The sequence below is a fragment of the Arabidopsis lyrata genome, assembly GCF_000004255.2.
Source record: "Arabidopsis lyrata subsp. lyrata unplaced genomic scaffold ARALYscaffold_4, whole genome shotgun sequence".
In the NCBI taxonomy this organism is placed as follows: domain Eukaryota; kingdom Viridiplantae; phylum Streptophyta; class Magnoliopsida; order Brassicales; family Brassicaceae; genus Arabidopsis; species Arabidopsis lyrata.
In genome coordinates, this window is record NW_003302552.1 from 3,932,557 (window position 1) to 3,943,411 (window position 10,855).

The 10,855-nt window shown below is 33.9% G+C and overlaps 2 protein-coding genes across 2 annotated transcripts; one reads left to right on the plus strand and one right to left on the minus strand.

Moving 5' to 3' along the window:
* Positions 1–3,171: 3,171 nt before the first annotated feature.
* LOC9316733 (serpin-Z10) lies at positions 3,172–4,635 on the minus strand. The gene is made up of 2 exons (XM_021029375.1): positions 4,197–4,635; positions 3,172–4,088 (listed from the first exon to the last, which is right to left on the minus strand). The coding sequence occupies exons 1-2, from the start codon at positions 4,572–4,574 to the stop codon at positions 3,309–3,311; spliced, it is 1,158 nt and encodes a 385-aa protein (XP_020885034.1). The 5' UTR covers positions 4,575–4,635; the 3' UTR covers positions 3,172–3,308.
* Positions 4,636–8,888: 4,253 nt separating this feature from the next.
* LOC9316734 (putative BTB/POZ domain-containing protein At2g40450) lies at positions 8,889–9,363 on the plus strand. The gene has a single exon (XM_021029871.1). It carries the CDS (start codon positions 8,896–8,898, stop codon positions 9,331–9,333), a length of 438 nt encoding a protein of 145 aa, XP_020885530.1. The 5' UTR covers positions 8,889–8,895; the 3' UTR covers positions 9,334–9,363.
* The last annotated feature ends 1,492 nt before the right edge of the window (positions 9,364–10,855 follow it).

Genomic DNA, 10,855 nt, shown 5'->3' on the forward strand with positions numbered 1-10,855 from the left:
GGTTTTGAGATAAAAGGAAAAGAAGATAAAGTCTACAAACTCAACAAAGCTCTATATGGGCTAAGACAGGCACCAAGAGCCTGGAATAACAAGTTGAACCAGATACTTTGTGAATTACAGTTCAAAAAGTGCTCAAATGAACCATCAGTGTATCGAAAAGAGGTTGAAAAACACTTATTAGTCATAGCTGTGTATGTTGATGATCTGTTTGTGACAGGAACAAGCTTGGAGATCATCAAAGAATTCAAAGAAGAGATGTCCTCAAAGTTTGAAATGAGTGACTTGGGAAAACTCACTTACTATCTTGGAATAGAAGTCGTACAACACAATGAGGGGATTGCTTTGAATCAACACAGATATGCTCTGAAAATTCTAGAAGAAGCTGGTATGGGAGATTGTAATCCAGTTCATACACCTATGGAAACTGGATTAAAAGCTTCAAAGTCAGAACACGAGAAAGAGATTGATGCTACGATTTATAGGAAGAATGTGGGGTGTCTCAGGTACCTTCTCCATACCAGACCAGATCTTTCATACTGTGTAGGAATCCAGAGCAGATATATGCAGAGTCCTAGAGAATCACACGCTGTAGCAATGAAACGGTGTTTGAGGTATTTGAAAGGAACAACATCTCTAGGTCTAGTGTTTAAACGGAGCAATGATGTGCCAAAACTAATAGGGTACAGTGATAGCAGCCACAACGTGGATCCAGATGATGGGAAAAGTACCATGAGACATATATTTTATCTTGGAGAAGGTCCAATTTCATGGTGCTCACAAAAGCAGAGTGTTGTGGCGTTATCCTCATGTGAAGCAGAGTTCATGGCAGGGACAGAGGCTGCGAAACAGGGCATTTGGCTTCAAGACTTACTCAGTGAAATTGCAGGAACACCAAATGAGAAGGTCATTGTCTTCATCGACAATCAATCAACTATAGCTCTTACAAAGAACCATGTTTTCCATGGTAGGAGCAAACACATTCATAGAAGATATCATTTTATTCGAGAATGTGTTGAGCTTGGACAAATTGAGGTCATGCACATTCCGGGAGAAGAACAGAAAGCAGACATATTGACTAAAGCTCTCGGAAGAGTAAAGTTCAGTGAAATGAGAGAGTTTATTGGAGTACAAGAAGTGAAGAAAGGAGGCTTCAAGCTTAAGGAGGAGATTGTTGGAATAAGCTTGACTTAAAGCCCAAGTTAATGAAGTCGGTTTATGAATGTGTTTTAGGATAAAGTTGTATTAGGTCTAGGAGTTATCTAGATACTAATCAAAGTCGGTTTATGAGTTTTGTAAAACCCTATATATATGTTTATTGAGCTTGTGATAAACATATGAGTTGTGAGAGAATTTGAGAGATAGAACTTTTAGGTTTTGAGCTATTTTCCTAAGCAATAAAGAGAGTAATTCTTTGTTAAAGTTCTTGTTCATATTCTAGACTTCATTCATTCCCGCAAACTCGAAATTCTTTTTGGTACATTACAACTTCTTAAAACAATTTATTTTGGAAGTAAATGTGTCGTTAAAAAAAAATGGATTACGAGTTAAATGCAAGGTCAATGCCAATAGAGAAGCTCATAGAAAGAGACACATATGAACTACGTTGACATTAGAATGTGTTGTTGTCGAATGCCATGGACTGTTTCATGGTTGAGGATATATGTCTACTTCATTAGTGACGCTTTTAGAACCTTATCTTAGATTCTTTTTGTGGAATAAATTTTTGTCATTTGTTGATGTTGTGTTTAGATGATATAAGTTCATTATCCGACGTTTGTAGAAAATTTATATGAGAGAAGACTATATAGTATTTTGGATCGCACAAGAAAGAGTAAAAGAAGTTAAAGATGATAGAGAGCATCTTCATCTATACTACTTTTTTCTTTCCTTCAAAGATCATTTTGTTAATTATAGACAGAATTAAGGCCATAGTTATATACTCTGTTTTTGTAACAAACCCTCTAACGTCTTTTTATTTAGCTTCCTATTTTTGTGGCTATATGTAATCCTGGCCCAGTATCGCTTTCTTCTCTTTTGTGATGAACAAGCATATTAATTAATCAAACTTAGGTAAACAACACACGACCCCAACCAAAAACCGGTTGACCCAAAATCATTGAGACGTACAAGAGGTGTGAATGTGTTATCATAGCCTTTTGAGGTAGTTCATAGCCAGCTAAGTTCAAGGCTAAAAGTGGAGCAGTCGAGAAGAACCATGGAATAACTCTTTTATAGAAAAAAAAAAAGAGGACCCTCATGTGTGAGAATGAAATAAGCAGCCATCCACATGGATAAATAATCCAGGCCTCATGGAGCCTCCACCATTCTCGCTTTAGTCACATAGAGTGACGTTGTTAGAACAACCGTGAAACCACCGGACAAGGCTACAACTGCGATAGCCTCCCACGACTCTCTCCCTAATCTTCTCTCCACAACCTTTGATACTCAAACCCAGCGCCATGTCTATAGTTTAGTTCTCCATTAAGTACACATAGATATTAATTAATATATGTGATTGTTTTCTTTTACCAAGATTATTTTCTTTGATTCGTTGTAAACTCCCACGCCAAAGAGTCCTTTGAGTCCATCTTGATGCCAATTCAAATCGTAGCTTCCACTATATCATCAAATAAACACTTGTAACGTTGCTTCAACACTTCAAATGGTATTCGCATTGTTGTCTCCAAAATTAATTCACTGCCTAAAAAAGATGTTATTGTGACTGAACCTAAGGACCAAGATTTAACCAAAGAATAAAAATCAAATGATGAAAGATGAAGTAGCATATATGAATTTTGGAATGATCTTTTATAACTTGGATGTCGGAGGAGAGTAGGAGAAACATGCGGTAATGCCAGTTTAATTACTTGCTTCATATATCTTTTTTCATACACAATGGCTAAAATGTTGTAACAAGAGATGAAACTACGATGGTTCTTATAAGCAAAACCTGTGAGGCAGAGCATATGGAGACGAAACCTTGCAAATCAACCTTGAGCACCAATCTCTAGAACTTTGACAGTTTTACGATACTGAATCACGGGGAGACAAGATAGGAGTTTGTGGGAAAGAGAGCATTCTTACAAGTAACTGTTGCAGCAAGATACAATAATTAAAGATGATTATGTCAACACTAAAATATAATCTGAAAAACCATAAATCTTGCAAATCTCTTGACAATAATCACTTTTATTAATCACACACAAAGCAGTAAAAAGAGGAACCCAATTCCATCAAACCATGAATATACACAAAATACAACATAATATATGGTGGCTTAATGTTTTCTCCCACACATCCAAGTTCAATTAATGTTTTGAAGGATCAAGAACTTGACCCATGAACAAAATCACTCCACTCTTGTCTTCTCTGACAGTGAACAGAAATGGACGGTCAGCTACGAAATCCGGATTCCGCCTCAAAGAAGTGCACATTATGACGCCAACGGAGACGGCTGCAGCTTCGGTTCCCTCTTCATCCACTTCAATACAAGCTTTATGAAGAATGCTTGAGACGTATAGATCTCCACCGTTGGAAGGTGAATCAACCATCTCAGTTAAACCACCTCCATTATTAAATGGTGAAGTCAGCCCCATATCTTTCAGAACTTCTGAAGCATTAAACTCGAAAGAGAATTTAAACTTTGGGATCCGGAAAGCACCAACTGATATACGGTGGAGCGGAATATGGTTATCGATAAATTCTGGTTCGGAGCCTATCATCTCAAGCAGAGCAGCTAATCCGTCTTTATCGTTAGGAAGATAAATGTACATAGAGAATTGACGTAGATCCTCTATATAAGGGAGGCGCAAAACTTTGAAACCATCATAGCTTCTTAGGTACTGGTCCTCGTAATTGGTCATGAAGGGGACTTTCACCGAGGTACCGTCAAGCAGATGAAAATCGTTATCTTTTGTCAGGTTTGCATCAAATTTACTGCTCCATGCTCCTTTGAAGTAGACTGCATTTGCAAGAACGAGTGTGCTGCTACGGATAGTATCGATAGAATCGCGTGAAAGAATCTCCTTGATGAGTCCATTAGTTTGGACTTCAACCCATGTATTCACCTCATCAATCACTTCAGAAGGCTTCATGATAAGAGATCATAAAATTTGACAAATCATTCCACAAACTGGATGTTATATAAATTCAAGAAATTCAAGATTTGTCCATAAACAAAAAAAAAAAAAAGATACCTTGGTTGCGAAGTCAACTTGATTACAAGTAGCCTTGTAAGAATTCTCCAAAAGCGCTTTAAAGGAAGGCTTCAAGGAGAAAAACTTGTCGATCCAAACACCATTGGCTATAGACAAGCGCAAATCACTTGTCTCCGTGTCGCCGTCTATGATTTTGGCCAAGACTATGTTGAGGTGATCCGTTGACGGTAACATGAGGAATGAGAGGATTTTTTCATTGGTCACACAACTTGAACCGGCCGCGATGAGGCTGAGCAAAACGTTGATTGACGTTGGTGAGAAGACAAGGTTGGAACCATTGGCAATGGTAGAGATGACATGCTTTGTTAGTCTTACCACCACGTCGTTTTGGTTCTCAATTGATTTTCCCAACTCCATCTTTTACGAGATCAAAAGAAATAAGTGGGGATGAATGGTTCTAAATAGGTAGAGATGATGAATGTGTTTTTAAATAAAACTAATTAGAAATTTGTATAGTCATCATCTCAACAAAAGACTGCAAATCAAATTTTGTTTTGAAATTCTGCAAATCACATACTCCCGTTTTTAATTAGTTGTAGTTTAAGTTTTTTCACATTTATTCAATTTTTCTGTTTTACTTCTAATTTTTTTTTTTTGGTAGGATCTGTTTTACTTCTAATTAATGTATTGTTTTATGTGATATCGTCAATTAATAAGCTAAAATTAGGAATAAAATTGGAAAATCTGTCAAAAATATGTATTAAAAATCTAAAACGATAACTAATTTAAAACAAAATTTAACTTATAAAACGACATAATTTAAAACGGAGGCAGTAGTATTTAAAGTAATAATGTAATGATTGTTAGTTGTCACTTAGCTAGGTGTCGAAATAAAATTGGTATCGTGTGAACCAATACAAAATGAATGAGTCAACAAAATCATAAAGACAATTATACTTTTTGGTAATAGTGAGGAGCCTTTTTTTCCTGATTCGTCATTTGTTGTAACTTGTAACATTATATGAATGTCTCATCCAGTTTGACCGTCATTTTGGCTTTTGGTTTTCTATATAACCCTAACATCGATCTTATAACTAAACTTATAATATATTCGCTTTACTTGGAACAAAAGCGACAAGTACTATATGGCAATACAGACTAATAAAGACCTTTTTTTTTGTTAAACTAATAAAGACCTTTTCTTGGGTGGATTTGAAAAAGTCTTAAAAGAAAAATGGCATACCGATCTACGACTCATGGCAGGAGACACTAATGATCATTGTGCAGTTATCTCTGTCCACAAACTTGTTCTTGTATTTCTCCTCTTCTCTATTATTTTTCATCTTTAATATCATGGAAAAACACTATAAATACTAATTTTGAGTTTTGACATGCTTTTATCATTGTTTATCTGAGGTATTTTCCGGCACTAAAACAATAACTCTATCGGAGATGGAACACCAAGAGTTAGAGACCCTAGTTGAGTTCATGTATAGCGATGGTGTATCATTTTCTTTTGCAAAACTGAAGAAACATGTTCGGTCGCTTTATATAGCAGCCGATAGATATATACAAGATCATGCATTTACAAGACTTGTCCAGAGACGAGCTGATATCTTCTCTGAATTCGTCGAATGCTCCTGACTTGCTTAAGCTCTCCCAAATTCCTTTGGACGAATGACAAATCTCTCACCAATGCATGTTTGAGTTTTATCGCTAGGAATATGAATACAATTGTAGATTGTGGTGACTTCAGGTTGTTTGTGGAAAGAAACCCAAATCTTGCCGTAGAGATAACGAAGGCTTTCCTGAATCCAATTATGGACCCATACGAAGATGATTCTGATGACTATTACTAAGTGACTACGGTTAAACACTTGTTTAGTGAGGATGAGCTAAATTATTTTTTCTGGTTCTTTTTGTTTCAATAATAACAAAGGTAACTAGAACGTTTAACAAAGATAACTAGAACGTTTATATTTTGTAAAACGTTTTGCCGAAGAATTTAATGTTGCAAAGATAGTGGATATCGGATTTAGGGAATGGAAGTGAAAGAATAAATAGAACGTCTTCTCTCAAGTAGTTTTTCATACTACCGATCGAGTAGCAAGTTTGCATGCATGTGTGAGTAGAGTTCAGAATCGACAAAAAAATATTTAAAATGACATATAACTTAAACATGAAAAAGGTTATTTAATTTCTTATGCTTAATTTTAGTTTCACTAGCTATCTAGTTTAATATGTTCTATTTTCTGTTTGGATTTTAGATATTTTTGATAATCCACTTTACATTTTCATTAATTTGGATTTCAAAAGAAATATTGATAAATGTTGTCAAATTATATTTTTTGTAAGTGAAATCCCAAAAAATCTCTCGATTTTACATTTAATTATATTTGGATTGGGCCGGATTTTAAAATATTAGCTCGTAAATTTTTTTTGGACCAAACCAAGTATATTGACTTTGCGGGTTTTGGGTTGGACCGGAGCCGAGTAACCTGATTGATATGCCTTTATAGTTTAAAATCCTATTAGGAGATTCTATTGCTATCTAGAAGAAAAAAAAATGAGGTTGAGAGTAACCATGTTTTGCCAATTCAATACTTCCTCAGTCCCTTGATAATAAATATTTTCAAAAAAATTATGTTTTGTATTTTTCAGCTAGTATTTTCTATACAAGCTACAGTAAAACCTCTATAAATTAATACTCTATAAATTAATAACCTTTCTAAATTAATAAATTCTTTCGGTCCCGAGTTGGGACCAATGTAAAATATGACATATATCGATAAATTAATAAGATAATAATTTTTTAAAAATCCCATGTAAATATATTGTCCCATCTATATCATAAATTAATCATTGTATAAACTTATCTGTATATATAAGTATATGTAACTTAATATATATATATATATATATATATGATATAAATTTATATATGTCATATATGAATTACTATGATATATATTTAAAATATTATATGTAATATATTTAATGAAATATGACTCTATTATTCGAAAAAAGTTTTTGTTGTTTTTTAAACTTAATAATTGTTTCTCTACTTGTACTTGGTTTTAAAAAAATATTGCTTATTAAGGAAAAATTTATTTTTAGATAAAAAGTTTTTAAGAAATTACAAAATTAGTAAAAGCTCTCTATAAATTAATAGTTATTAATTTATCGATAAACTAATACCTCTTTAAATTAATAAAATTGCATGGTCCCAACATTATTAATTTATAGAGGTTTACTGTATATATGTTTAACATTCTCACTGTATATTGGATCCCTTATAAATTAGAGTTAAATATATATATATATATATATATATATATATATATATATATATATATATATGTAACTAATTACAGAATAAGGGTAATATAGTATGAGTTGTAAAAAATCTTAATATGTAAAATTTTAAACATATAACTTAAAAAATCGGAAGGATTATTTCTTAATTTATTTGAAATAAATATGTTAAGAATAATATTTTGTATAATGAAAGATAACAAACAGAGAAAGCTAAATTAGGGAAAACGGAAAGAATAAATTTTAAATTGAAAAAGTATAGTTGAACCGAAATGAAAAATAGTTTTGGATTGATTATGGATACCACTAAGTATCTAAATGGATTTCTGTCACACTATCCACTGGATATCGGTTCAATTATTATCCGATATCCATGTGTACCCGAATGGAACCAAAAATGTTTGGCCAACCCTCTATAAACTTAGAGCATTTTGATCCAATCTTTAACTCAACCTAGCTATTTTCGGTCCAATACATTTTTGTCTCAATAGTTTATAGAACAATTTTTGTTAACTTTTGGATATTAATTATTTTTAAGGTAAATAACTGGAACTGAACCGATATCCAATAGAGTTTGGTTATTTTTCGGCCCTTCTTCTAAGTTTTCAAACCGAACTGAACTGGCAAGTAACCTAACCAAAATTGTTTTGGCTCCCTTATTGATCCTAAGAGGCTGGAAAACAAAAATAAAAAAATATCGAACCGAATGGAACCGAAGAACCAAACACACACAGCCCTAGTTATTTTCCTACGAAACATACATGAATATTACTTTGTGTCAAAGCTTTAATCAATAAGTATTAGAATGTTAAGAAAACAACTATCACAAGTGTAAATACTTGGTCAAAGAATAAAAATATAACAAATACTCCATTGACCAAGCAACTTATATTTTCAAAAATACTTCAGAAACATCCATGTGGTTCATAGAATTCGGAATCTAAACAGAGAAGGGTGACTGAAAGTTGGGAATTGGGAATTTATGTTATTACCATTAATTTTCTCCTCCATTTCGTAAGTCTTGGGAAACAAAGAAAGTAAAAACAAGGGTAATTTTGACTGTCGTTTATGGAGTTTTCTCTATATAACTCACCACCGTTTACTAAATCACAAGTTCAAGTGATAGCTACTATGGCAAAGCAGAGCAACCTAGAAACTTTCTTGGGTGGATTTGCAAAGATCTTAGGTGAAAAATGGCAAGTCGATCTACTCCTCAAGGCAGGGGACACTGAAGAGGGTGAAGCTATCTCCGCCCACAAACTTGTTATGGTCTCTAAATTTTTTCTCCATTACCTCTTTTCAATAAAAACAAGTTTAACTTTAAAAGATGATTATGTTTAGTGTTGGATATTACTTGAAATGCTTTTCACTTTATTATATCATCAAATGTTAATAGGCAGCAAGATCAAAGGTGTTTAAGAAGATGCTGGAATCCGACAAGTTCAAGGTTTCGGATGGAAAGATCGAGACAGTCACCCTCTATGAGCTTAAACAAGAAGAATTGGAGGCTTTAGTTGAGTTCATTTACAACAACCGCTCTGTGCTTTCTGAAAAAGAGAAGAAACATGTTCGACCACTTTATATAGCAGCGGACAAATATGAGATTCCGCATTTGCGGGATCTATGCAGAAACAAGCTTATATCATCTCTTAACTCATCCAATGCTCTTAACGTCTTGGAGCTGTCCTTGATTCCTTTTGACAAAGCCCTAAACAACTCTGCTGCAAATTTTATCGTAGGGAATTTAAGGACGATTTGTGACTCTGTTGAGTTCAAGGTTTTCACTGGCAGGAATCCAGATCTTTCCGTCGAGATAGTGAAGGCTTATTTTACTCAGAGGTGCAATGGTCAGTATGTCTAGCTACTAGAAGAACCATATTGTACCTTTCGTTTCATTCTACAAATTAAACTAAATAAAAATTTGATGGAACCATTTGTTTTTCTCCAGTTTGTCAAATTTACATGCATTTATTTCACTTTTTAATAATTGAACTTTTGTGCCATCTTGGTAGAGACTTTTGTTCTAGCTCTTTTCCAAACTTGATTACAACTTAGAACATTGTTAATTAATTTGGTTTTGTTACAATGGTAGCTCTAATGAGTTCAACTTGTTCATGGTCAGTAACCCAAATCATACATTGGAGATATTGAAGCAATCTTAAATATTAAACAATAAAAAAATTAATTACCACGAAGATCCACTCGACCTAGCCGGAAAAGAAACTTGATTTCAAACCGAACTATATCTATGGTAACTTGATTGAGAAGCAAGAGAGAAAGAATCTCTTTATAAGAAAATCTATGAATACGAATGAAGAAAGCAGCCGTATATTTGATCTTCTTCTTGTCCACTTCACCTTTAAGATCCGACAAAGTCAGTTCCACATTCCTCGAGTTGTTGGTCTTGAGAACCATCAGAAACTGCTTTCTTCCTCTCCAAGGAAACGTCCTCAAGCTTCGACTTTAACCAGTAAAGCTTGAAGCCTGCTTTTGTCACCTCAATCAATTCGTTTTGAGCATTGATTAGTTCCGTCACAAACAAGCTCTGTGGCGACTTGCCTAGTGTCTCGATGAGTCGAAAATCTAAGCTATCGGATATATAAATATAGACCAGCTGCACGCATGGAAGAAGATCAAGTTCATTACGAGATGAAGAGTAGAGCTCTTTGCCGGATTGATTCAAAAAAAAAAAAACAGATTAAATAAATTCAATTTTTAGGTGTTTTGGTCCTCGACCTGAAAAAATGTTCGGATCCAGACCAATAACCTATCCGAGGTTTCTCGATTTACCATTTACAGCCGTTACTTGAGATGGGCTCAGACTTTACAATATCGTTCATGTGTCCTGCCCGTCTCTATCTGCCTCGGTTTAGTTTAGAGTCAAATTATAGCTAGGCGTTATTATCATATTATGATAAGGATTTTTATGATATCTCTGACTCTAATAAGCGTGACGAACCATACTTAGGTTTACCCCTGGGGTGAACCTTTAAATTCACCCAACAGATTATAGCCAATCGTTTTGCCATGTCATTACTAATACTAGAGAATTAAAAAAAAAAACACAATTAAAAAAAAGGAAATCAGAAAATAGATTTAGGGTTTAGGATTTAGGGTTTAGGGTTTAGATTTTACAATTAAAACGAAATTAGATGTCGGTTTGGGTTGCCAAATGAGTGGTTAAGGTTTAGATTTTATAATTAAACGAAAATAGATATCGGTTTGGGTTGACAAATGAGTGGTTAGGGTTTAAATTTTACAATTAAAACGAAATTATATATCTGTTTAGGTTTGTAAATATTTGTTATATAACCCTAACCCTTAACCCAAACCCTATACCATAACCCTAACCCAGCGTGAACAGATATATATTTCGTTTAATT

Coding starts and splice junctions, on each gene's coding strand:
- LOC9316733 (XM_021029375.1), bottom strand. CDS start 4,574: ATGGAGTTGGGAAAATCAATTGAGAACCAAAACGACGTGGTGGTAAGA. Junction 4,089..4,196: donor AAGTTGACTTCGCAACCAAG/GTATCTTTTTTT, acceptor CTTATCATGAAG/CCTTCTGAAGTGATTGATGA.
- LOC9316734 (XM_021029871.1), top strand. CDS start 8,896: ATGCTGGAATCCGACAAGTTCAAGGTTTCGGATGGAAAGATCGAGACA.